The 27,691-nt window shown below is 42.6% G+C and overlaps 2 protein-coding genes across 6 annotated transcripts in view; one reads left to right on the top strand and one right to left on the bottom strand.

Moving 5' to 3' along the window:
- PNKP (polynucleotide kinase 3'-phosphatase) overlaps positions 1–13,662 on the top strand; it is a 73,794-nt gene extending 60,132 nt beyond the window's left edge. For all 4 annotated transcript variants that reach the window (XR_015060119.1, XM_085888509.1, XM_085888508.1 and 1 more), the window contains 2 exons: positions 2,512–2,573; positions 10,095–13,662. Coding sequence is in view for 3 of the 4 variants with exons in the window: in XM_085888509.1 (XP_085744635.1) it covers positions 2,512–2,573; positions 10,095–10,215 (183 nt within the window). In the remaining variant the exon portion in view is untranslated. The remainder of the gene's footprint in view (positions 1–2,511; positions 2,574–10,094) is intronic.
- On the bottom strand, positions 10,306–23,480 carry MTHFSD (methenyltetrahydrofolate synthetase domain containing). Of its 2 annotated transcripts, none has more exons than XM_085888513.1 (8): positions 23,353–23,480; positions 20,232–20,335; positions 19,890–20,003; positions 19,407–19,520; positions 13,713–13,803; positions 12,414–12,526; positions 12,012–12,137; positions 10,306–11,818 (listed from the first exon to the last, which is right to left on the bottom strand). In XM_085888513.1, exons 1-8 carry the CDS (start codon positions 23,384–23,386, stop codon positions 11,708–11,710), a joined length of 807 nt encoding a protein of 268 aa, XP_085744639.1. In that variant the 5' UTR covers positions 23,387–23,480; the 3' UTR covers positions 10,306–11,707. The 2 variants fall into 2 exon arrangements, with proteins under 2 accessions (XP_085744639.1, XP_085744638.1); XM_085888512.1 differs by lacking the exon at positions 19,890–20,003 and adding an exon at positions 19,708–19,821.
- Positions 23,481–27,691: the final 4,211 nt, after the last annotated feature.

Raw genomic sequence — 27,691 nt, 5'->3', positions numbered from 1 at the left:
CTGACGTGATACAGCAAAACGGTTATGATTTTTGAAATCAGCGTACCCAAATTAGTCTAAATCACTTTACACATCTCCAGTAAAAAATTTTTGTTGTTCAGTGTAGTCTGTCCACTCATGGGAAAATGCAATCTGTCTTGTGACTGGGTCGGCATCTCGATAGAAACACAGCACACGTGTAGTTGCAGTCTCATCTTGATAGATCCTGATTAAACTCTGTTTCCTTGATGGTTTTGATTTCTTCTGTGAGGAGAAAGTTACCAGCTTCAGTGGTTCAATCTTAATAGAGACCACCTCTTCTGCTTTCATAATGGCTTCCATGCCCTTAGCTTGAGCATGGACCAAGTCTTTTGAAGCAGCCTTCTCACCAGTTGCTCTATTGAGCAGAACCACTTGGTTGTTACACTGGAATGGGTTTATCATCTGCTGGCATATCACTTTCTTGATCTCCTCAACATGCATATGTTCTTCTGTTGCCTGCTTATGTGTTTCTCCATGATGAGTAGATTCCTGTTGGCCTAGATTAGCCATAGACTTTATGTTCTCTGATACAGCTGTGAGAAATGGTGCTGTCTTCACATATTTATCTCGAGCAGCTGGTGCCTGAGATATGCCTTTGAACAGAGATGTCTTCCCTTCATTGTTGTATGTCTGCTCCAGGGCCATGTCACTCCAAACACCATTGAATTTTCCTTTGGAAGAGTGAACTGTGAAGTACCCAACCTGGATCTAGCAAACCTTAACCGAACTGTGTTCAATAGAGTAAGAAGATTTTGGGGGTAGGGGTAACTTTGGTTGACAAAAATGTTAATTTTCTCTTTAAAAATTGATAGAACTCACTCAAATTTGCTGTTTTAATTAGCCATGGATACCATGTTCATATCACATTAAGAGAAATTAGTATTCTAATGCAGCATCTGCCTATGATAAGAAAAGTTCTAAAGGCCATCTTCAAAAAACGTTATTTTTAAGGCATTTTTCACAAAATTATGTACTTTTACGAGGTTTACTTCCACAAAGGCAATTTTTTTTTGTCATTTTACAATGCACTGATTGAATTCTTACATTTAGTTCACATTTATTTTTCATGAATGTGATTTTTTAATTTTTTTAGAAATTTTATTGACAATTGCTGTTTTATCAAATTTTTCAAATCTTCCTCAAACAAAAACGTCCGCCAAAATTTTTCGCAAGAGCTTATGAATTGCCAACATTGGTTTTCATGAACTGCAAACATATATCTAAACATCCTGGGGGTGTAAAATTTTATAGCAGAGGCTGTAAGGTCCAACCCTAAAACAGCCTCGTACACAGGTTGGCTCCCGGACTAATAACAGAGACAGGTGATCATTGTCTCTTAGGGACAGGCACATTCCAGGCACCCACCCGAAGGGATTACCTCAGGTTAACCCAAGGAGACCACCATCGAGTGGATGACACCTCATTACCACGTGGTCAAGTTATTGCCATTCGCGGTCAATTAGTGACCCACTGCAGTGCGAAGTTATTCGTCGACGATGTTCTCGATTCCCACTGGGTCCAGGGAGAACAGGGGATACTCCCACCCTCGTAACCCCGTGACTCTGGGTCCGCAACAATTGTAAATCAGCTTCCCTAGAATTCAGTAATTACATTAGAATGTAATTCAGCATTTCCAGTCTGCTCGGTGACATGACATCAAAATACGAAAATAAAGTGGTTAAACTTATCTGCTGTAAAAGATTACAAAGCGCTGAAGTTTCAGGTTTTACCCTTCATCTGAGCAAAAGACGGTGGTGCGCTCAAATTTTGTATTCGCACACAAGGTTTTATTTTTTTTTCCACCCAAGACTTCAAATTGAGATTTAAATACAGTAAACCCTCGTCCAATGTCAGAAGAATAAACGTGGAGATTCATGTATATGCGTGGGAATCAATGTGACACTTATTTCCTGAACTCGCATAAAACTTGATTATACGCCGGTTTAAATGTGATGCTGTGATTACATCATGGGCACAGGAGACGTCTCCCGCCATCCATGCTGTTTTTAGTCTGCATAAATGTGGTGTCAGTCAGCCTTGAGTGTCATGTGAAGAAGACCAACATGCTCACCATTCATTCAAGCCAGGTTCCTAGAAGAATGAGTTTCATCAAAGATGGACGCTTGACCTTTTTCTAGCTTCTCATTTTTGGCGTCGCCCTTTCCCAAATTGCAGTTTTATATTTCGGCTTTCTTGAAAAGCTCCTGTGGAATGATAGTATGAATCATTCTGTGCATTTCTGTGTTCTACCACTGGGGTTTAAATACTTGTACTTTCATCATCTGCAAGAAGTAATCATTGGTAACATTTTGTGGCTTATTACTTGGTGTTATAATTTGTGAAGATGGTTACAGTGAATGTATTTTTTTTTCTTTCTGGCATACACAAATGTACATTCTTTGCATGAGCTTCTTGAGTTTCTTTGGTTGTCTGAAGACTACTTACAAAGCCATTAAACTTGCTTTTCCTTTGTCTGGTCTTCCATCTCAGTTCCGTGAGATGACTGAAACTGAGCATGTGCCAGTGAATAACATGGTGATGAACAGCAGCAGGTAAGGACTAATAAGCACCTGAGGGTTTTGTTCAAGACATCCATGTTTTCAACATTGGGTTGAAAAGCATACGATTAACTTTTCTTTTCTTTTTTTTTTCACCTCGAGTTACTCAGAACTTTCTCATATCCTTTTGCTTTCCTTTATTGTCAAGGTTGCCTGTAATTAAAGGAATTTAAATGTCTGCATAAATTGCATTGCAATTTGTGATGCATCATGCAATGGTTTTCTGTCACCTAAGCTGCTATCCAGCATGATGGCCATGAAACTTGGCTAACATACAGCATCACAATCACAATGGTAGTGCACTGAAGCTTCTTCACATACTGAGACAGATGGGAAAAGGGAGCAAACACGATCCAGCATGGGAATCCACAACCACATGCTCCAAGCCAAGCACATTTTTCTCGTCTGCATGTGTATTTTCATGGTCACTCGTAGTGGGGGACTCCTTCACCACTATTTCACTGAGAAAGCTTGAAATTGTGATGATGGCAGACATTACAGTGAAGACAGATGGGAGAGGGTTTGGAAGGGGGAAGGGGGAGGCTGCTTGATGGAGACACGAGATGGGAGTACAGCAGATAACTCATTAACTGTTAATGGCAGAAAGTTGATGTCACACCTTAGGATTAAAAGTCTGGGTGGTGAGGGAGGCATGGGCTTCAACTTTCAAAGGCAGTCCATCAGACTAGTGATTATGTCTATAATACCAATCATGATAGCATCCTTCCCATGCATGCTCTTTCCGTTCACTGGTAATACGATCTGAACTGCTGTGCAACTTTCAACATTGTTGCATTTGATTTGCAAAAAATTGTTCGAAGAGCTTACTGATTGATGTCCTCGAACAATGTTCGGTGTTTATGTCTCCTCTGTGCAAAAATATGAAGATGTGATTGCAATTGGCACATTTGGCAGAGCATTGACTTATATGATAACGTGTCGGCGTCAGCGGTTTGTCAAAATACATTTGATTACATGTTTCCATAACTTTCCGATCATTGATGTGTTTAGCGTGTGCAGCTTCCCCTTTCGAAAGTGCTTTTTATTGCAAGTGCCACCTTTGCGAGTGACACCAAAGAGGTCAACGATTTACCGTATCCTTGCTTTTCAGGTCCTCACCGAACGCAGACGAGAGTTTCGGCAGGTGCTGCTTGTAGCCTATGTTGATCTCTGTAAAGCATCTCTGATGGGGTGCCACCAAAACTGATCGATCTGATGTCTGAACTCTACTCTGGTACTGAGAATGCTGTAAGATGTGGTGGTATCATCTCTGACTTATTTCCAGTTGTTACTGGAGTTCGTCAGGGGTGTGTACTGGCCCCCACCCTTTTCAGCACTTGTATGGACTGGATTCTCGGGAGGATGTCGGAGAGATCAAGCTGCAGTGCATCGTTTGGGAATGTCAAGATCTCTGACCTTGATTTCGCAGATGATGCAGTCATCTTTGCAGAGACTTTAGATATCCCTTTGGGGGCCCTCGAGGTGCTGAATGAGGAGTCCGAGCCGCTGGGATTATGGGTTTCCTGGGTCAAAACTAAGATCCAGGCTTTCAATGACATCTTGGATGCTGCTATCCTGTCTGTGCCTGTTTGTGGTGAGGATGTTGAGGTCGTGGAGAGATTCACTTACCTTGGCCGTGATATTCATGTCTCTGCTGGCTGCGAGTCAGAGGTCAATAGACGTCTGGGTCGGGCCTGGGGAGTCATGGATTCACTTAATAATGGGGTGTGGTGCTGCCAGTACCTGTGCGGGAGGACGAAAGTCTGAGTCTTCAGGTCCTTGGTGCTTCCAGTCTTGCTCTATGGATGCGAGACTTGGACTCTGACCAAGGATCTGAGATGGAGACTTAATTCCTTTGGTACCAGGTCTCTTCGGAGAATCCTTGGCTATCGCTGGTCGGACTTTGTGTCCAACGAGTGGTTGCTGAGAGAGACTCAAACGAGATTTGTTACCTGCATAGTTCCTGAGCATCAGCTACCCCTGTATGGACATGTGGCTCGTTTTCCTGACGCTGATCCTGCTCACCAGATTCTCTCAGCGAGGGAGTCTCATGAGTGGAGGAGGTCAATAGGCCGACCACACGTGCCTCGTGGTTGCAGCAGGTTGATCGGCATCTCAATGAGATGGGGATGGGCCCGGCATCTGCCTGGGGATGGCCAGATGGAGGCCCCTGGAGTACCGGTGGAAAGTGGACACAGCGACGTGCTGCTCTGGCGCATGCTCCCATACCTGACCTGACCTGCCACCTTTGCCAAGAAGATGCCTCATAGTTTCACAGAATCATCATATCTTAATATCAACATTGACATGTAAAGAGACCGTTTGTTTTGTGTTATCAGCTTCACAATAACAAATAAGGAAGTTTAGGTGGATCCCGAATGGAAGATAATTTCTTCTCCACTATATAGGCTCATGGATGGCAGTGGTGCCATGTGTGGACAAAAAAATGGAATGAAGCAAAGACAGGAAAGAATGGGAGGAAACGGTCTAAAAGTAAGAGGGTTGAGTGAGGTAGTGTTAATGGGAGGGCAGAAAAGATGACATGAGATGGTGGTGAACAGTCTGCTTGAGATCCTCAAGTGAAGAGTGGGATTGTGAGTCGAAAGTTCCACAAACATGAGAAAAGTAACAAAGAAGTGGAGATTGGAAGCCTGGATTTTGGGAGTTTCACAAGGAGGAGGTTACTGGAAGAAGGCATGCATCTTGGAGTAACTTGGAAGGGTCGGTGGTCTGAGAGAACAGAGGGAGCACGACCAGAGGAGAGGCCACCAAACTATCTGCAAGATGAGAGCTACAGGCCTTGTGCTTTGGCCTCATCATCGAAGATTCCAATAATATTGAGGGCTTCAGATTACAAGAAAATCCAGAAGCGATAAATGTTGCTGAGACCCCAGCCCAATGCAGAACAGTGCTCCATTGAGCTACAGACAAAGGCCTTTGTATGCTGCGAGTCGTTTTTATTTTCCAAGGAATTACTTGGAATGATGGAGGATGCCCAGATTGTGATTGGCTTTGGAGACCAGCTATATTTATACTGTCAGCTCAGAAGAGGTAATGGCTGATGGTGAGGCCGAGAAGTTCAAGAGACTGAACTTCTTCCAGTGACTGATCCTAAAAATGTACAGGTGGGTTATTTGATCATTCTTCCAGAGTGACAGGGTGAGAGTGAGATTTTCTTGGATTAAAGGACATGTTCATTTTATCAGACCAGCATCTAATCAATTCCAGATCAGTGGTGTGACAGTTACTTTCTGCCTCTGACACTGTTTTGAGCTACTCCAAGTTATGGTTGCTCTCCAACACTAGTCAGATATGAACTTTGAAAAGAAAGTGGTCAGAGGAGCAACAGGAGAGGTTGAATGTAAAGTTAGTCATTGCTTTCAGGGGAAAGGAGGTACCAGTTGCAGAAATCCAGGCTGAAAAGCTTATCGAATGCATCAGACTTGTGGTCACAAAAGGCTTTGACTGCAATGCCATGGCTTGTTGTTGCAGTGATAATACCCATCACACTTTCATGGTGGCAGTTGAAGTCACCACAGATGAGGAATAGAGAGTTGGGATGGATGATTACGAGTTTATCCCTCTTGGCAGAAATGGAGATACTGTATATTGAGTTATGAATGGGTGGATAGCAACATACACACACACACACACACACACACACACACACACACACACACACACACACACACACACACACACACACACACACACACACACACACACACACACTAGTTGGGTGCTGATGAGTATACCCAGCCAGTGGTATTCCAGAGGGCGAGGGGAATTCGTGTGTACAAGGGATAGCAAAATCATGATGGCTGTGGGTGAGGCCTGCCACAATGGAAGAGAGGAGAGCCAAGGAGAGAGATGATGGAATCAGACATCCTGCAAAAGGAAGGTTTCTCTTAAACCTGTAATGTCTGGAGCTGCAGCTGTAAAGTAGTTGGAGAGATCTGGCAGATGGGAATGAAATCTTCGAATATTAGTGGTCCGTCCTATTGAAGAAGTGGGGTGGGAGGGAGGGGGAGTATGAGCTGAGGGGGTGGATGTCGGAAATAATCAACATTTTAAAAAAATTTAAAAATTGATTTAATGAATATTATCTGACCGTGTGATAAACATTTTGGTTAACTTCTGGTAAGGGTGCAGGGATTTGGATGTTTGTTGGAAAGCGACAATGACTTGGATGATGTAATAACAGTTAACACAGTACTTGTGGTGGTTAAGATAACATAATACGAATGCAATACCAGGCCATTAAAAGATTTACCAGTAACTGGTGATGTGCTGAAGTACATCCACCACAGCCTGTCAAGAGCTTGGTGCCCATTTTGTGGGGCTTAATGGGCCAAATGGCCTCTTCCTATGTTGAAGTTCCTGGTGAGGGAGCACATGACCATGTTACCCCCAACAGCCGAATGTGTGGTTATAAAAGCTTCACCCTTTTGCATTTGTTCTCACTATATTTGGCGTCCCTCTCAGATCACAAGACAGCCACCACCAAATGGACCAATCACGTTAGGTGCTCAGTGCTCTCTTAGATATTATACTTCACTCAGCAGGCTGCTGTAGGAAGGGGTGAGCCATCCCTCCCTCATCTTCACGGGTACAACTAACATACCTTATAACAATAAACATAAGAAAATGTTCATATTAAATGTAATAAAAGTCAAACTTATTTGGATAATTTTCAACCATGCCAACTGCTAGTCAGCTCAAGGAGAGAGTGACGCTAGTGTACATGTTTCAAAATGTTGAAACCTACATGTAGTCTCTACTGACCCACAGACCCACTGGGAATTCTCCCTATGACCAGACAGCCCAAATTTGTCTCATTATCATGAAGAGAATTGGCATATTTTATGACTTCTAATACACCCCCCCCCCCCACCTCACACCAGCAGTGGCCGTTCACCAAGACACATTCACATAGATAATTTGCATCATCCTCCCCACTCCAAAATCCATGGGACGATGAACTTCATTATCTCCCAAAACCCCCTTGGGCACACCCTGAATACAACCAGCAGTTTTCAACTCATTCTGTCTGGCAGTTTAGTTATGCATATAAGACAAACAAACTCACAAACAGACAGTTCTCAAATTATGTATCGAAGTTGAACCCACAGACATAATCTATATCTAATTAAATGCAATCTACTGAATATACAATTTCTAATTTTTGTCACAATATAATACAAACTCTGTCGTTGCCAAGAAAATTGCATCATCTACAGTGGGAGAACAAGTATTTGATACACTGCCGATTTTGCAGGTTTTCCCACTTTCAAAGCACGTAGAGGTCAGTAATTTTTATCATAGGTAAACTTCAACTGTGAAAGACAGAATCTAAAACAAAAATCCTGAAAATCACATTGTATGATTTTTAAATAATTAATTTGCATTTTATTGCATGAAATAAGTATTTGATCACCTACCAACCAGTAAGATTTCCGGCTCTCACAGACCTGTTAGTTTTGTCTTTAAGAAGCCCTCCCATTCTCCACTCATTACCTGTATTAACTGCACCTGTTTGAACTCGTTATCTGCATAAAGACAGCTGTCCACACTCAATCAATCAGACTCCAACCTCTCCACAATGGGCAAGACCAGAGAGCTGTCTCAAGACATCAGGGACAAAATTGTAGACTTGCACAAGGCTGGGATGGGCTACAGGATAATAGGCAAGCAGCTTGGTGAGAAGGCAACAACTGTTGGCGCAATTATTAGAAAATGGAAGAAGTTCAAGATAACAGTTAATCTCCCTCGGTCTGGGGCTCCATGCAAGATCTCACCTCGTGGAGCCTCAATGATCATGAGAAAGGTGAGGGATCAGCCCAGAACTACACGGCAGGACCTGGTCAATGACCTGAAGAGAGCTGGGACCACACTATCAAAGAAAACCATAAGTAACACACTACGCCGTCATGGATTAAAATCCTGCAGCACACGCAAGGTCCCTCTGCTCAAGCCAGCGCATGTCCAGGCCCGTCTGAAGTTTGCCAATGACCATCTGGATGATCCAGACGAGGAATGGGAGAAGGTCATGTGGTCTGATGAGACCAAAATATAACTTTTTGGTTTAAACTCCACTCGCCGTGTTTGGAGGAAGAAGAAGGATGAGTACAACCTCAAGAACACCATCCCAACCGTGAAGCATGGAGGTGGAAACATCATTCCTTGGGGATGCTTTTCTGCAAAGGGGACAGGATGACTGCACCGTATTGAGGGGAGGATGGATGGGGCCATGTATCGCGAGATCTTGGCCAACAACCTTCTTTGCTCAACAAGAGCATTGAAGATGGGGCGTGGCTGGGTCTTCCAGCATGACAATGACCCGAAACACACAACCAGGGCAACTAAGGAGTGGCTCCGTAAGAAGCATCTCAAGGTCCTGGAGTAGCCTAGCCAGTCTCCAGACCTGAACCCAATAGAAAATCTTTGGAGGGAGCTGAAAGTCTGTGTTGCCCAGCAACAGCTCTGAAACCTGAAGGATCTGGAGATCTGTATGGAGGAGTGGGCTAAAATCCCTGCTGCAGTCTGTGCAAACCTGGTTAAGAACTACAGGAACCGTCTGATCTCTGTAATTGCAAACAAAGGTTTCTGTTCCAAATATTAAGTTCTGTTTTTCTGATGTATCAAATACTTATTTCATGCAATAAAATGCAAATTAATTATTTAAAAATCATACAATGTGATTTTCAGGATTTTTGTTTTAGATTCCATCTTTCACAGTTGAAGTGTACCTATGATAAAAAAAATTACAGACCTCTACGTGCTTTGTAAGTGGGAAAACCTGCAAAATCGACAGTGTATCAAATACTTGTTATCCCCACTGTATATAGGCTGTTTTCTTAAACATATGTGAAACATACAAAAATGTCCAGATACTAGCAGTTTTACCACCTTTCGGGTGGAAGGAGTATGCAAATTATTTATTTTGCTGCATTTACTGCAAATAAAAGCTGCTGGATGTTTGTGTGGTATAGTTTTTTGTGTCGTACGTCATGAAAATTATGACCTTTTTGATCGATTCAAAACATTAATTTGCACGACTCCCAGGAAATTAATGACAGGGAATCCCAGGATACAACTCTTATGAAACACCTACCCCCTACCAGGAGAGTAATACTTCTTCCCTCTGAATGAGGTCAGTAAAGCACTTGCACTCTATGCTGCATGTGCAGTGGAAAATTGCAAGCAACTCCACAGCTGACTTAACACCCTCTCCCACCACCGGGTGGTGCTATGCGCTACACATCATGGTTGATGACAAATACCTACTTTTTTCAGTTTTATTATCTAGAATCTCGATGCTTAACCTCCTATCCCTTTGCTCCTCTTTAACTCTTTCATAAACTGTTTATGAAACACATCCCTGAGCATTTGAAATGAAAACTACAATATCTGTGATTGTGCAATCAAATTGAGAATAATTTCGTACTTTTTATGAAGGTCAACATGTTTCATCTGTCTGTTGCCCGATATCCCCAATTCTCATGTGGAACGCAGGAGCAAGTACGTTGCACCATCATTAACCGAAGGCTTCATCGAGATCGTTAGAGTTGGATTTGTTCCGCGCTTCACTGATCCTCACCTTGCAACGCTCTACCGTCAATTCTCCGAGGGTTGATGTCCTGCACTAACTGTTCTTCACTCAGGCAATATGGGAGTCGGAGACAATTGGCAACATTTGTTGTATGGATTTTCACCAGTGCAACTGTTGTGCAATTTTATCTTTTATTGCATTGCACACAATAATTGCTTTACAAACCACCAAACAGAAAATAATTAAAATGCTCTTCACATTCAGGAGAGCAATGAGATAGCAGCATCGATCAGTTGGAAGAAACTCACTCTTTGTGTATTAATAAGTACCAATACATAAAACTGCTGTCCCAATCAGAAACCATAGAAAGGTGAGAGTAGATGCAACAAATCTAAAGAATGACATTTTTTTTTCTTAATGCAGTAATCAAATTTTGATAGAGTAATTCACTTGTTGTTGAAGTTGCATCTTAGCATATCTTCAAAGTCCTTTTGCAAACTATGTCATGCTGACCAATTTATGGCCTCTGACCTTTGACCGATTTTTGCAAATTAGAAACTTTGATTATGTGACCACCTGGCCCACAGCCAAAATACTTGGCATTCAGGTTTGTACAAAGCAATGTTTTGTGATCTTCAATAACCTTGGTCATGTAGCCACTCTCAGAAATTCAGTTTGCATTGACCAGCATTTAAAAACAATTGTTTTCATGCATTTTTTTTTGTAGTTCTAATTTGTGAAGTTCTTTTGCCGAGCCAATTAAAGTTTTCAAATCTCAATTCGCAACAATTTCACTCCAAGCAAAAGAACCATCACCAAACTGAGACTGGGTTGTATTCAACATGATGATTAAAACATCTTAATAAACCTGGTCAAAAAATATGAAGATGCTGCAACCAACTATACTGTAGTAATCTGTCTTGTGATGACTGGTCCAAATATTAAATTAGACCATTGAGATCATCAATTTTTTTCCCCTGAATTTGATCTTCATAAATCAGCACTATGAATGGTTTTATGAGCAGCTATTCAACCATAAATGAGAACTTAGGGTTGCCAGAACACAGGTTTTATACTTTTTGTTTGTTTTGCTTTATATTTATTGACAGGGAGGGGGTCTTGCATTTTCTTGCGATTCTAAGTTACTTGCACTTGTTGTTTTTTTTACTGTAGGGAATACCAAAACCTTAGATTCTTCAAACAATATCAGAGCATTAGGTTCCCTGTATGTGAATATTTTCTATGAACATGCATAACTATTGTACAGAAACTCTAGCATCGAGCTGAAGTGCTGAGTTATAAACTTTTATAATGCATTGTTGGGGTTACACTTGCAATGAATGCAGTCATAGCTCCCCATGAAAGTGCACAGTTGTAGCACAGAAACCACTGTAGTCAAGTGAGTTATGGCCTTCAACCTTCAGGCGTACAAACAGCTTATTCTCTGAAGGGTTCACAGCTGACCATATTAAAAGCAGAGTACAGATAAAGTACGTACTTTATTGAAGGCAACCACAAGTTCACTCCATTTGCCACCATCATAGATAATGCTCTCATTTAGCTTCTTGTTTCTGATTTAGACTTTGGGCAAGCTCTGTACTTTGTCTAATTTGGTGCCAGCTCTTCTTCGTTCAATATGCCAAAGACTTTTCAACACAGGAATTCTTTGCATTTGTGCTTTGTCAACCTGCAAGAAAAGTCACATGAGATAGACTTGCATGTGCCAAATGCCAAAAACAATACAGCCGACACGGGAGCATCAGAATTATGTCCTGCGTCTTCTCGCAAGTTCTTCAAATTGATCGTGAGCATTGTGGATCAATACCAAAGTTGTAAAATAATATGGTGATGCGGTTCATTATTTCACCTAAGTTACAAACCTTGGTCCAATCAATACCACTTGGTCGTGGTCGAGAGCAGTGGGTCTGGATGACTCCGCTGGGTGTCAAGATAAAGTCAACACACAAGTCATGTGGCTCCAGTAAAGCCTCAGGGAAGTCCACCACCTGCCAAAATGAATGAGAAAAGTATTGCAGTGAAAATTGTATGAAATGAAAACAGTGGTGAAAATTAGGTTAAATTGCAATCCAAACCTTTGGTTCATGCCAAACATTTTGGCTGCAATGACATGCGACACTCGAAAACATGAAGTAAATTATTTACTTTAGTGAGTGAAGGATATTTGATTGAGCCTTTAATTTTTTTGTTGGAGCATCAATATGCAAACGTGTGTTGGGAATGTCTTATAGTCAATGTGGGCTTGGACACATGATGTTCATTACCTGACAATCGTGCACAACTGTCACTACCACCGTGCCCTCATCAACCGCCCCCATTGAGACCATCATGGCGTATTCCAGGTCAGAAAATCCTTCACCTTTCCCCAGTCGCCAACCTGCAGCAACATAGTCTTCAGTTCACATGATCCAAATACACTATAATCAAGTGGTGACTAACTACAACCCCCCCCCCAACCACCTCCCGCATTGGTTCTTCTTCTAAGGTGTGCGATGACTATCTGAGAATGAACAGTTTGCAGGTGGGAGAATCTATAATTGCTGAAATAATGCAAATGGACAACCCACTTGGTTTAATTAACATTTTTGCCAAAATCGAGCAACAGCCCAGATAGTCCAATTTTTTTTTTTTTGCCACAGAGGAGCTTTTTGTTGGAAACTTGATATCGAAACATTACACTTTGAGCCTTTTCCCCTTTAATGGCAAAAAAACCCTTTGGTCAATCGTGCTTATTGCATTTTCCACTGTGGTTTTCACTTTGTATGTGAATGAATAATAGCAATGTTTTGTTTTCACCATTAATTGTTTGGAGGATGGTACTATCTATAGCCCTCGTTGGTGAAATATTAGTCTTACAATTATTACGGTTAATTACTTGCAAAAAAAAAACATGGATCATAGACTTGTGTGCCAGGAATAAGGAATTTGGAATTCAGACCTGGTGTTAACCCAAAAGCCTACTCCTTGAAATATACAATGATGTCCTGAAGGGAATGACTGAGTCATTGAGAGGTCATTTTGAAATGTTGCAAGGATTGCAAAAAAAAAAATTTTAAAGCACAACCAACTGAAGATTTTATCTGAGAACAAAGGCTCATAGGTTCAATGTTTCAACCTTCAACTGGATGCTACTTCACCAGTCGGCTGGCCTTGAATACCAGCCAACTTGTTCCCTCTCGCCTGAAGGGGAGTCTCGTGGTTGTAAACGTCAGAGCTTTTGTTCTCAAATAATTTCTCTTCATTAGATTATTGGGTTTTTTTTCACCATTTTGCAATCTCTGAATTATTTCATTACATTAAGGTCTTTAATATGCAACAAAACAGCAGGTGCAATCCCATTGCTGAAAGATGGCATATAGTACTCTGATCTAATGCAATACCCTGTCTGTAAGTCAGAAGTTTATCTTTTTGTTGCTGAACCTTGTTTGGAATCAGGTTTAAGACGAAAAAAATACATTTGGAATCGACATCTTCCCCCCCCCCACCCCAAAATAAAATCCTACACAGTGCTGATGTCTGTTTGTGTAGAGGCCTCTGGTATTTGTATTTTTCAGCAATCATACCTTTGTTTGAGACTGCGACAGAACCAACAACAATGAGGTCCACATGAAGTTTTGCATCGAGCGCAATGGGCACGCTGTTTTCTTTCACTCCCTGTGCATACAGTTATTTTTATGTTACCTTATGGGGTGGACATCTCTGCTTATAGGGACAATTTGTGCTGTCAATAGTAGGGAAATGGGGGCTCAGTTAGTAAAACAGTCTAAAATCTCAGACACCTGAACAAACTCACTTAACACATTGTATCAGGTAGGCTAGAAACCCCCTTTTATACTTAGCTATTAGTCTACTTCATCCACTGTATTATTATTACTTGATTGTACTATGTACAATTATGAACTCGAGTTTATAATTGTTTTCTGCAGCTCATTGGTAAAACGAACTTAAAATTTTGAACGACCTCCTAACCCCTTTAAAACATTTCTTTTGTAAGCAATATAATGAATCCAACTGAGACTTGCATCCTCCTCTCATAAAGTTGTACACTTACATTTTGGATCTCGATGCACATGGTCAATTCTGTCATTATCTTACCTCCCAGTTCATCCATAAACTTTTCCAATTACATTTTTGTTTCCATTGACAATTACATTGTCAAATAGGAGATGGGGTGATATCTTGGATGATTACAGGTATCGTGGTGTACCAAAAATATAATTTCTTTTCTTGATAAACATCTACAGTTTTTATATCTACAATTAAACTATCGGTATCCATATACACGAGTTCACGCCACTCCCTGTACGACCTCTTCAGATTATTGTGGAGGTAATTATACGTGGACTTTGCTCAGATATAAAACAGTAGCTGCAACGTATATTGGTTTGTCCATCTTTTAACATACAAATGTCTGAATTTTTCTGAGAGTTACCAACTCATTCAAGTTTGGTTCAATGATTATTAGTTTGGAGGCTTGCTTTTAAGAATTACATGACCTCATCTTGCCCCTTTCTGATGTTTTTCGTCATTTTTACCGAATTCACAATTATTCATCAACTAGATGAGCTTTTCCCCAGCGGTGGTTTCAGAACGTGTTGTAAATTGAAAATCTATGGAGTTATTGGCCTCATGGTGGTGATGTTTTACCTGCAGGCTGGTGGCAGCACAGCCTGACCCCACATCCCAATATACACTTAATAGCAGCCTTTGGTGGCCCCAAAACAGGCGTCAAGGCCAATGTGTGATAGCTTATAACCTTGCCCACATTATGAAGTACCTATACCCAAAATTTGGGGCTTTTTCGTGCTACGGTTCGGCCATGAAAGAATAACTTACAAACGCTAAAACAAACAAACAAACACACAAATAATTGAAACTTTATTAGATCAGTAGGCATCTTTTTCAGTCAATTCCCACACAATTTTTTGCATTGAGGTCGATATAAGATTTCAGCCAGGGAGGTTGGTTGAATCTTAATTATCCAATGAATCTTTGTTACTTTCAGACCATTCTCCATGCATCATTTTAAATTTCTTTGTCAGACAAATTTGCGCATCATAGTTATTAACATTTTCGGTTGAGCTATATTTCTCACCATGATTTTAAAATAGTTTTGATAATCACGAAACCATTCTGAACCTGGACCTGGAGTAATCTTTTGACGAGAGAATAGAAGGTCTTTGTTTTGGTGTGTTGCACTCTCAGATATTCTAAATCAACTTCAAATAGATATCCTACTTTGGTATTATTTGAGCCTTATTTAATTGTATTTCGTGTTTGGTCTAGAATCTTATCAAGATTTTTCAACAATCTATTAAAACCTGTTAGAGGAGATTGAGGCATTGCACATCCATAGAGATTATTCACATTACAGTGCAGTACATAAATAGGTTTCTAAGGATAAAAAATATTTTAAATCTTCATTAATGGCTTTTGCATCTCCAGAATGTTTGCCTCTCTTTGAGAGGCTCTCCAAACATCAGCATAATCTCTGTCAGTTAGTATCTCCAGTTTTACTTTTATCATGTTCAAAGCTGCTTCCCAAGCTAGTCTGGGTGATGTGAAGGATTAATAGTCCAAGAGCATTAGGTCAAAATAGGCCCTAACCTGGACATTTTTGGTAACAAGCTGATTTTTTCAGGATAGGTCCAGGAATATGTCTAGAATAACATACTAAAAGTCCTCATAAATCCTTGAGCGTTTTCCGCAATCCAAGATGGCGTCCAAAATGGCCGCCTCTTCTGTTTTTCTCATAACTTTGCAAGCAGGTTTCCCCAAAACACACTTTAAATGTCTACATATATGTTTTGAAGTATGAGGAACTCATTAGAATACATCTTAAGAGATGCTGAAGCACGCAAGTACCAATAAGACCTCTTGAGTTCTTCCAAAATGGCGTCCAAAATGGCCTCCATTTCATGTTTTTTCTCATATATTTGCAAGTAGGTTTCCCCAAAACACACTTTAAATGTCTAAACATATGTTTTGAAGTATGAGGAACTTATTAGAATACATCTTAAGAGATATTGAAGCACGCAAGTACCAATAAGACCGCTTGAGCTCTTCCAAAAATCCAAAATGGCGTCCAAAATGGCCGCCATATTTACTGTTTTTTGTCATAACTTTGCAAGTAGGTTTCCCCAAAACACACTTTAAATGTCTAAATATATGTTTTGAAGTATAAGGAACTCGATAGAATACATTTTAAGAGATGTTGAAGCACTCAAGTACCAATAAAACTGTTTGAGCTCTTCCAAAAATCCAAAATGGTGTCCAAAATGGCTGTCATTAACAATTTTATCTCAAAATTGTTTAAATATTTATCATTAATTAATTAACTGTGATATTTCATCCTGAAAATATTCAACAAACATTTCAATTATAAATGTGGTTGCTGTGCATACAGTATTCAAATCAATTTGAATGTTAAAGTCTAGAAGTGTGCCCTTAATCGCTTATGACATTACGAGGGAAACATTGTACCATCAGTTTGATGCTAAACAGACAGGGCGACATAAATTTGCCATATGGTCCATTTTCGTCACCTAAAGCTCGGAAATTGAAAACTTGGTGCGAACCTTTTTTTACCAACAAGATGCAGTTGATGTCTACCATGAGGTGAGTTCTATTTGAAACATTCCGTTATCATTAAGGAAGTAAAACTATTATTTTTGGTACCCAGACTAAATGCATGATCAAAATTTGTGTCTTCATGCATGTACTACACAGTACTGTGTAATATCACTTGACAGGGAATTTCTGTGGAGTAGTCTATCGTTACACCTAAAACATTGTATTGAATCATTTTATTTGTTTCATGCAGATGAAAAGAATTATAGTATGATAGAAATCAGAGAGTGTATGACACTCCTTCCTATTGGTACATGTATGCTGTATTTGTATAAAAGGTTCCTTTTTTGTGTGTGTCATGTCATTCCTATATTGTGATATGCTAGTATACATTCATTATTAATAATAGCAGACATTTTAAAGTGCCTTTTCCATTGGATACAAAGTGCTATGAGATGTCATCCCTGGTTGTCATAGGAGATAAAATATATTACCAGGCTGCGACAGTACAAGTGCAGTGCACATCTAGGGATAACAAAATAAGTTAGTCTTCAAGTCACCAGATTCTCTCAGTGGGCAACCCTTGAGTGGAGGAGGCCAATGGGCTGACCACGTGCCTCGTAGTATCAGCAGATTGATCAGCAACTCAAGGAGATGGGGACCTGCAACTCAACATCTGTCTGGGGGATGGCCATACAGAGGCGCCCTTGAGTGGACGCAGCGACGTGCTGTTCCGGCGCATGCTCCCATACCTGACATGACCTCCCCCCCCTTCACAATACCGACAACATCCTACACCCCCCTTCCCCTACTGCATGCTCCTCCCCTCTCCACTGCGGAGGAACATCAACACCTCGTGGACATGACGGTGGGACACAGCACGGACACAAATGGTGTCCCGGGGAAAGTGTGAAACAGGACGATCCCGTAACATCCAAGATACCTGGTCAGCCTGCGACGGTGGGGCAAAGCATTCATCGCCAATTTTGTCTGCGGTGTTGGCTGTCGGACGACGACGCATATTTCTGCTCGAGTAATATAGAAACCGATTTATCAATCAATACAAAATCCCTCCGTTATGAACAGTCCATTAAACATAAAATCAAACCCAAGCTGAAGTGATCATGTGACCAGCGTTTTCATCTTCACGAACACTTCTGCCACCTTTCTCTGAATCATTCGCATAAGGCTCGAAACAATACGGATCCACAATTCCCCCAAAAGCATTTCCATTACTAATCTTGTCTCCAATCATTTCTTCAAAATCGCACTGATCAGTTTCAACATATTATATTGAGAACTTTCGGAGTTGCTATTGACGGTGGAATCGGTATCTGCCTCTGAACTCGACATGCAGTTTCTTTCTGTAAAGCCACCATTCGGATCAATATGGCTTCAAGGTGTGATTTCATTGGCATAATCAAAAATCAACACTCGGGCTTTTTTCGACACTGTTATTGAGAAAATAGATTTCAAATTTTTTTCCCCTTGAAATTAGACCGTGATTAATGATTCTCAATGGTTTTCAGAAAAGAAAAAAAATTGCATTTGGGTTCCTCTTTAACATCACCTTCACAGGCATAATCTTTCCTTTCTATCTAGATATTCCTATAAAGTGGAAGGAGGGCCTCTGTCTTGCATTTTAATCTCCTCTTTTTACGGAATATGTACTTATTCCCATCTTTCTTTCTCTAAATCATCAATAACAAACTGGTTTTTGATAAAGGGAAGCTTTTTGAAGACATTTTAATTGAGTTCTTATCTCTCGATGCTTCTTATTATTCTGCCACCAAAGTTAGATGCAGGTTGTTTTCAGCCATGTCGGTGTGTCTGAGCAGGATATCTCAAAAAGTTGTGGTTGTATTTGGACGAAATTTGGTGGAGAACTTTGGTGTGTGTCGAGGACGAATTGATTTGAAGATTCAAATCCAGATTCGAGAATTTTTTTTTCCAAGTGATTCTTCACCATTGAAAGAGGGGACCAAAAACAATATATAGCACAATGTCTCAAAAAGTTGGACGAGTTGTGACAAAACTAGGTGGATGAGTTGGTTGGGTGACAAGAAAAAGCTGATTCGATTTTGGTTCAGGTCCAGATGCAGATTCGGACTATCAGTGGGATACGAAACGTAAAGTATTCAGCCTGGCGGAGGTATGCGCTCTGCCGAATACCGTTCTTGTTACATTCTATATGTAAAACCTCTTATTACAAACATTGCAGTGGCTTGGTGATCGCTCTCTCACCTGGTGTTTTATCACCTTTTTTTTCTTTAAGTTATTAAATGTTTGAATAATAGGATCTTAAAACATGTATTGCATGATTCACAGAATATTTTATTACTTTCCAACTTTATACATAAAGGAGATTTATTGGTTTTGGAATGTCTTTTTGACTCTTTATCGATGGCATTAAATTTTAGGTATATTCTAAACTCTTTCACTATAACAGTGGATTAAGTAGTCCAATAGTTTTCAGAAATGTATAAAAGGAGGTTTCTGGCCTACCTGCTACAATGTGTTGGCTGAGCTGGTTCAGTTACCTGAGATTTTAGCAGGTGAGCCAGCAATCACTCAGCTACGACAAAAGTGGCAATGATATGACAAAGCTTAAAAGTATGTGAATGAGGGAGAATTAGGATTGGTGAGGATATTGTTAGAGTAAAGCAGAGACATGGCTAATACTCGACCAGGGCAGTAATGCATTTGTGGAGATAACTCTTTGTAGCACCAGGTGGAACGATTACGCGGTTGAAGAGGCCTGAACGTAGGCGAGGAGTTGGCACCAAGAGCTTCTTTCCAGCCTGCATACCAATTTTGGTTAGAATTACTCAAAAACTTCCTGCCAAGAAACATACATACCATTCAAATGGCTAGGCATCACTACATAGTGGAAATGCAACAGTGGTGCATTGTTTGAGTATGTGATGGAACAAAATGCAAATGACCAAATACCATCTTAACTTTTATTGAGAGTATGCTTAAAGCTACCTGAAGGACAGCAAGTCGGCCTCCTTCTAAGGGCTTATCAGGGTCCACCTTGACCTCACAACTTGAAACAAAAGCTGCCAGCTCCAGCAGTTGACTGCAAGCCATAGGTGCACCCTGCATCATGCAGCAGGAAGGGGAAGGGGAAGGGAAAGTTGTTTCGTGTGGGATAACTACTTCCTCACCTCAAGTGCTCGGTAACGGGTGGGTTCCTGCGCCTTGTCAGGATTAATCTTGACAATGTTGGCAGAGTGGAAAGCCAAAAGGTTAGAGAGGTGGGTGGCTGCTGCATCTGCCCCCTGACACATGCAAGTCTCTCAGCAGGTGCAGAACCTTCTCAAACTAGAAAAAAATCATGTGAAAGACCACAATGGCTCCACTGTTTATGATCAATCAAAGACAGAGTTAGGTCTTTGTCCAGTTCAAGTTTCTTGGTAGAATGGCGGCACAAATTACATTTGATTATGCACGGCTTTTGTATTCTCGACTTTACAATGTAAGTATTTAATGATACGATGGCCATGTACCTTGAAATTGGGGATGCGATGTTGGATTGGTCGTGGCCACAAGGCAAGTTCTTTCGTTTCCATGTAGTCCCATACCTTGTGCCGAATGTCCCATTTTGTTCCTCCTAAAACAAGAAATAAATTTATGGGAGCAGAAAAGGAGAGGGGGCAAGGGATATCTCAAAAAGGATGTTTCACAAAGTTATGGACGGATTCGGACAAAAGGTTTGGTGTGTGTGCCAAGGACTAATGGATTCGATTTTGGTGAAGATCAGAATTGGGATCTGAGAATTTTTAAAGTGATTCTTCACCATTAAGAGATGGGGTCAAAGACGATGTATAGCATAATCTCGCAAAATGTTATGGATGGATTCCACAGAAACTGTGGACAGCGAGAAATCAATCAATACAAATCCCTTATGACATCTGTCTGGGGGATGGTGCTTCAAGAGAGATCTCGAGAAAGCGAGAGAAATCTAGGGGTAGAGCATCACCTGTGGTCAAGTGATTCTTGTCGTGTGTACAGTGGAATTCGTGCATTACGTTCCTCCACGCCCGTTCCTTGGTGTCTTGCAGTTCGAGCAGAGGGTGGTGGGCTCTTGAAAGAGGAGTCCGAAGTGAAAGCTGGTGAGCTCGTTAGGTTGAGCGGGTCTACCAGGCTGACCTACCAGCCATTGACTTAGATGTCAGGGGTGTAACTATCCTGATTGCTGACCCTCCAATCAACTGTAAACCACCTTCGTTTGTGGAAACATAAGATACGGTGAACCAGTTGAAAGGGGGTAAAGCTCCTGGTATCTGTGGCATCCATGCTGAATTTCTCAAGTCTGGTTGAAATGCTGTACTCGTGTTGTTGTATGCAGTTCTGTGCTGTTTTTTGGAGCACAGACGTCATCCCAACTGCCTGGAGGGACCTTGTTGTCCTTCTCTGGAAAGGGAAGGGTGATCAACAGAACTGCAATAGCTACCGAGGGGTGACGCTGCTCTCAGTGCCGGACAAGGTCGGTCTTTGCTCGGATAATTATTGATCGGGTTCGCCACCATTTGCTTGAGCACCAGCGCCCAGAGCAGTCGGGCTTTACACCGGAAGTCAACGATTGACCTTTTGCTTGCTCTTCGGGTCCTCACCGAATGTAGACGAGAGTTTCGGCAGGGGCTGCTTGCAGCATATGTTGATCTCCGCAAAGCGTTTGATTCAGTGAACCGGGATGCTCTCTGGAGGATTCTCGGTCTCATGGAGTGCCACCAAAACCAATCAATCTGATGTCTGAACTATACTCTGATACTGAAAGTGCAGTGAGGTGTGGTGATTCTATCTGACTTATTTTTTAGTTATTATTGGAGTTCATCAGGGGTGTGGATTGACCCCCATACTTTTCAGTGCTTGTATGGACTGGATTTTGGGGAGGATGTCGTTGAGATCAAGCTGCGGTGCATTGTTTGTGAATGTCAATATCTCTGACCTTGAGTTTACAGATGATGCAGTTACTTTGTGGAGATGTTGAATATTCTTATGGGGGCTTTCGAGGCACTGAATGAGTAGTCTGAGCCACTGGGATTATGGGTTTCCTGGGTCAAAACTAAGATCCAGGCTTTCAATGACATCTTAGATGCTGCTGTCTTGTCTGTATCTGTTGGTGGTGAGGATGTTGAGGTCATGGAGAGATTCCCTTACCGCAGCAGTGATGTCTCCACATGTTGTGAATCAGAGGTCTATGGACATCTGGGTCAAGCCTGAGGAGTCATGGATTCACCAGATCATAGAGTTGTGCTTTCGGTACCGATGCAAGAGGACGAAAGTCTGAGTTCAAGTCCTTGGTGCTTCCAGTCTTTCTCTATGGATGTGAGACTTGGACTCTGACCAAGGATCTGAGATGGAGAATTAATTCCTTTGGTACCAGGTCTCTTCGGAGAATCATTGGCTATCGCTGATCAGACGTTGTGTCCAACGAGCGGTTGCTGAAAGACTAAAATGAGATTTGTTACCTGCAGAGACCATGGGCGTGAGCTGCGTCTGTATGGACATGTGGCTCGTTTTCCTGACGCTGATCCTGCTCCCCAGATTCTCTCAGCGAGGGAGCCTCATGAGTGGAGGGGAGGCCAACGGGCTGACCATGTTCCTCAAGAAGATGGGGATGGGCCTGCAGGCGTTGCACGACATCATCACCGGGCGCTGAAGGTCCATGTTTGCCGAAAGGGCAGTTTTCACTCCGTTTGTTTTGTTGTTTGGGTGATATCTCAGCCATCTGAGCTCGGAAGCTGAAATTTGGGCACAATCGTGAAGTGCTTTGACAAAACGGAATTTAAATTTTTTTTTTTATCAATTACTTATCAATCAAAACATTTATTTCCTTCAAGAAAAGCAACAGTTTGTGAAGAAGACATTTAAGGCTTTTTTTGAAGAAAAAAAATGTATTTTCTTTCTCAATATTATGAGGCAGCGTTTGAGCAAGGAAGCTATTTGGACATTTCAGTGACCAAGTGATTTTGCTTTCAAAAGGGATTTTTGATTTATTGATTAAACCATTAATTATTTATTTTTCGAATTAATTACATAATTTTCAAAAAAGTTACAAGTTCGGATTAAACAATGGTGGTGCAGATGTGCTATTGGCCCATTGATTAAAAAAAAAATGATTTTTTTACAATTATGTATTTATTTTAATTACGCAACTGATCGTTATACACCGCTCCCTCGCAATTCCGCCTCCATGTGCTGCACGGCGGCATCGCTGGGTGCCAATGTCGCTCCGGCAATGCCACGCGCTGGAGGATTGATTTATTTATTTATTTGGCATGGGGCGGTGTATTTTAAATGTCGCTCCGCTGGTTTCTTTTGTATTTGGTTTCATCTCGAAGCACACACACACACACGTTGACTGGAATATAATGTATTGTACGTATTTAAATAGCCAAATATTCTCGAGCTTTAGTTGCTTCCACACACCCAAAAAATAAAAGGGTTTAATTAACTTATTAAAGTGTATGATTAATCTGTAAATGGTTTTGGTTGCATTTTCATGTTTTTCTTTTAATCAGTCGCCATTTTCCCCACAGATTTAGTTATCCGTCAAATACATCTGTGAAACGTCTGTCAGTACAATAGATAATGTTTTAAAAAAAAATAACTTTCATGCTTTACCTGCTCCCAAAACGATCGCGGGACATTGTGCCATGCTTTCCCCGTGCCACGTGACCAAACCTACTTCCGTGATCTTCTTCTTCTTCGTCGTGGAAATTATTAGCGTCTTCGATCTACGAGGCTCTATATAGGCCACTCTCCGATAACAAGTCAATCGGTCGGCAGAGGGGGGGGGGGCTCTGTGAAACTTTGCAGCTTTCCTCAGTTTATTTTACAAATTTAATCACCACCATGAAATGAAAACGAGAGAGGAACCTTCAGAGTTTAGGCTTTATTCCATTTGATTGGAGCCGCTTCTACGGGCACACCAGGGAATACAGACGCAGCAAGGAGTACAAGCAGTAAGGTACACACGCGCAACTAATCACCGCAAAATAAATCAGTATCAGCACGGAGTCCGATATACTCTCAATTCTCACCATTCAACGAGCACCAAGTGAACCGCCGCCGTAAATGACAATGCCCCTGGGACAATCACCCCCGACCGAGCCGAACCTCAGCTTTATCTATTCCGTGCTCGAGCCGTGCAACATGTGATCACACGTCACGACCTTCAATTCACCACATTCTCCCCGTCTTTAAAATGTAACTAGAGGCCCAACTAACGCACCATGATTACTTCAGCACTATAGGAGTATACATTTCAAGCAACACGAACTATCTAAGCTACAGAAGCATACATGCCAAGCAGTGAGGATTATTTTGAGTTGTAGGAGCATGGTCATGAGCATCGATATATTATGTAACGAGCATATAGGAGCATGAGCATCGAGGATGCCGATAATCCCCTTTACAGATTGAGTCGGCGAGGGGGTATTATTCGTCGACCTCTCCGGGAGTAGATGGCGGTTTCACTTCAGGAAGGCTTCCGATCCTCTTGGTGAGCCTCGACTCGTGCCGGAGATGACTCCCCGATCGCTCTCGGGTGGAACGCGGCAGCTCCGTCGTCACCCTTCTCGGGTGGAGTTCCTGGGGGGGGGGGGGAAACCTGGGGAGGGGATGTCAGAGGGAGGAGTGCCAGATGGTGGTGTACCTGCAGGAGGAGTACCTGTGGGAGCCAAATGGCGAACCGACACAGTGGTCTCCCTGCCATCCGGGAGCCTGACATGAGCATACTCTGGATTAGTATCGATGAGTTCGACCCCCTCCACCATGGGTTCATACTTGCTTTGTCGTACCGGGCGTTTCATGAACACTGTTCCGGGATGGGTTAGCCAGTTGGGCACCGATTGGCCGTCAACATAACGTCGTTGGTGAGTAAACATTCGTTCGTGAGGAGTTGCATTGGTGGACGTGCAGAGCAAAGAGCGTATGGAATTCAGAGCGTCGGGAAGGGTAACCTCCCACTGCTCGGGCCCCAGTCCTCTCGATTTCAACGCCAGAGTTACGGCTTTCCAAATAACTCCATTATATCGTTCCACCTGACCATTACCCTGTGGGTTGTAACCCGTCGTTCGACTAGTTGCTATGCCGTGCTCTAATAGGAACTGTTTTAGCCCGACCGACATGAAACACAGCCCTCTGTCTGAATGTATGTACGAAGGTTTCCCAAACATCGCGAAGAGGTCAGACAGACATTTCACGACAGTGCCCGAGGTCATATCCGAGCACGGAAATGCGAAAGGGAACCTTGAATATTCATCAACAACGGTGAATATGTATCTGTTGTCTGTCTCGGTCGGCAGGGGCCCTTTGAAGTCAATGTTTAGTCTCTCAAAGGGAGAAGTGGCCTTGATCAATCTGCCAGAAGCCGCGCCATAGAATCTGGGTTTTAGTTCAGCACAAACAGGGCATGAAGCATTCATTTGTTTAATATCTTCAATAGAATAGGGCAGGTTCTGTCTGCGCACGAAATGTGCCATTCTGGTTACCCCCGGGTGGCACAGAGACACATGTAGGTCTTGCAAAGCCTGACTGATTGTCGCCGAACAGTAGACCCGAGAGAAGGTGTCTGCAGCAGGGTTTTCCCTCCCGGGCCGGTAAACTATGTCGTAACTATAGCAAGCTAGGTCTATCCGCCATCTCATAATTTTTTCATTCTTAATTTTCCCGTTATTTTTCCCATCAAACATGAATGCCACGGATCGTTGGTCCGTAACGAGCGTGAAGTGGTTTCCCAGTAAATAATGTCTCCATTTACGCAGCGCTTCGACGATGGCGTACGCTTCCTTCTCTATTGCTGAGTGTCTCTGCTCGCTTCCAGAGAGAGTTCTCGAGAAGAACGCGACGGGTCTCCCAGACTGATTAAGCGTAGCAGCTATGGCGTGATCTGAAGCATCTGTCTCCACCACGAAGGGCACCGAGCTATCGATCGATAAAACCACGGAATTACTGATATCGTCTTTGAGGTTGTGGAAAGCTCTTACAACAGCGGCATCTGGTGGAAAGTTTTTGCAATGCACTAGGGGATGTATTTTCTCGGAGTATTGGGAAATCCATCTTGCATAGTAAGCGAACATGCCGATCACCCGGCGCATTGTCTGCAGGTCCTGAGGTGGTGGTAGCTCACGATGTGGGCGCAATCGTTCAGGATCAGGCCTAATCGTGCCGTCAGCTATCGTGTTGCTGAGAAGGTCAATTGACCTTGCCGAGAATACGCATTTCTCGTAGTTGAGAGTCAGATTATATTTTCTAGCAATGCTCAAGAATCTGTCCAGATTCATATCATGTTCCCCCTGATCCCTACCGCACACTGTGACATTGTCCACGTAAACAAAAGTGTCTTTGAGGTTTTCATCTGAGATGATGTCGTCCATAACCCGTTGGAAGCAAACTACTCCATTCGTGACACCGAACGGAATCCTCCTGAATTGGTAGAGGCGTCTACCTGCCTGGAATGCGGTATAAGGTTTGTCTTCCTCTCGGATGGGAATTTGATGATAGGCGCTTCGCAAATCGATGGTGCTGAATATCTTATAATTGGCCACGCGTTCGACCATCTCGTCTATGCGCGGCAAAGGGTAGGCGTCGAGTTGGGTGAAACGATTGACCGTTTGGGAATAATCGACAACCAATCGTTTCTTATGGTTCTGGTTGGCGGTGACCAACACCTGTGCGCGCCATGGCGAATCGCTCGGTTCTATAAATCCTTCTTCCAGTAATCGCTTGGTTTCTGAAGTGATGAAGTTCATATCAGCAGTGGTATATCGCCGCGATTTGATCGCTATCGGTTTACAGACCGGCAACAAGTTAGCAAACAGCTGGGGGTACGTTACCTCTGCGGTGGTCAAAGCATTTAAAATTAGATGAGGTTTGCTTCCTCCAAAGGGTATTTCGACGCTCGTGTGCTGCTTGAGGACATTATGACCCAGAATTACGTCTGCGCATAAATCACGAAGCACCAGTACCCTTACATCCCGATGCGTGTACCCTTTTACGTCCAATTCAACATTGCAGTACCCTCGTACGCGGGATTGTAGTGATGTGGCGGCCATGCATACCGTATTGTCTGTCGGGTGGATCTTCCATTTCCTGCCCTTCACTAGCGAGCTGTTGACGAAACTTTCAGAGCTATCGGTATCAATCAGTGCCTCAGCCATATGCCCGTTAATTCGTACGTTGATGATAGCCTTGGATAGATTCCCCGGGGAGGCTGCAGTTAGTTTCTTTTGCGAGTAGAGAGCCGCAGAAGTGGGTTTATTTCTCCTTAGAGTAGATTTACATACCCTGGCATAATGCCCTTTCTTGTCACAATTCATGCGTGTCGCATCTCTGGCGGGGCATTTGTGGCGGGGTGTCTTTTGTACCCACAAAAGAAGCATTTACCAACCGGAGCAGTTGCTGAGGAGTTTGACGGGGTCTGGGTATCCGGCTCCTCGGGTTTTTCTCCATCCCCTGTGTCTGGCTGTGTCTGTGTCTGTGGGGTTCCTTGAGTTTCCACCGTAGCAGCGTTCATTAGCAGCATCGGTGTCCCAAATGACTCAGATTGCTGCTGAGCCGTATCCATCGCTCGAGCCTGATCGACTACCTTTTCAAGAGTGGGTTGCGCTTTCTCTAGTAAGCGTTGCCGTATGTGGGCTGATCTAAGTCCTTGGATAAATGCCTCTCGGGTCGCTTCATTTCGGTGTTCCTCGGCGCTTACGGCCCGGAAGCTGCCGTCTTTTCCCAGCTGTTTCAGAGCTTGCAGGAACTGATCGATTGTCTCCCCGGCTGCTTGCTTGCGTGTGTTGAGAAGATGTCGTATGTATACCTCGTTCTTGCGCTTCACGTAGAGCGCCCGCAGCACGTCGATCACTGCTTCGTAGGTGTCACACTCCGAGAAGAGCCTGTACACGCTGGGCGAGACATGATTCACAAGGGCGGCCAATTTGTCGGCTCCCTCTTCGATGATGGTCAGATA

The sequence above is a fragment of the Eptatretus burgeri genome, chromosome 7 (assembly GCF_056783735.1).
Source record: "Eptatretus burgeri isolate ZD-2024b chromosome 7, Ebu_testis_v1, whole genome shotgun sequence".
Classification (NCBI taxonomy): Eukaryota; Metazoa; Chordata; class Myxini; order Myxiniformes; family Myxinidae; genus Eptatretus; species Eptatretus burgeri.
The sequence above is the reverse complement of the archived record's forward strand: the minus strand, read 5'-3'. Positions and strand labels throughout refer to the sequence as shown.

Coding starts and splice junctions, on each gene's coding strand:
- MTHFSD (XM_085888513.1), bottom strand. CDS start 23,386: ATGGCACAATGTCCCGCGATCGTTTTGGGAGCAG. Junction 20,004..20,231: donor ATCGCATCCCCAATTTCAAG/GTACATGGCCAT, acceptor TGCATGTGTCAG/GGGGCAGATGCAGCAGCCAC. Junction 11,819..12,011: donor GTGGTATTGATTGGACCAAG/GTTTGTAACTTA, acceptor CTTTTCTTGCAG/GTTGACAAAGCACAAATGCA.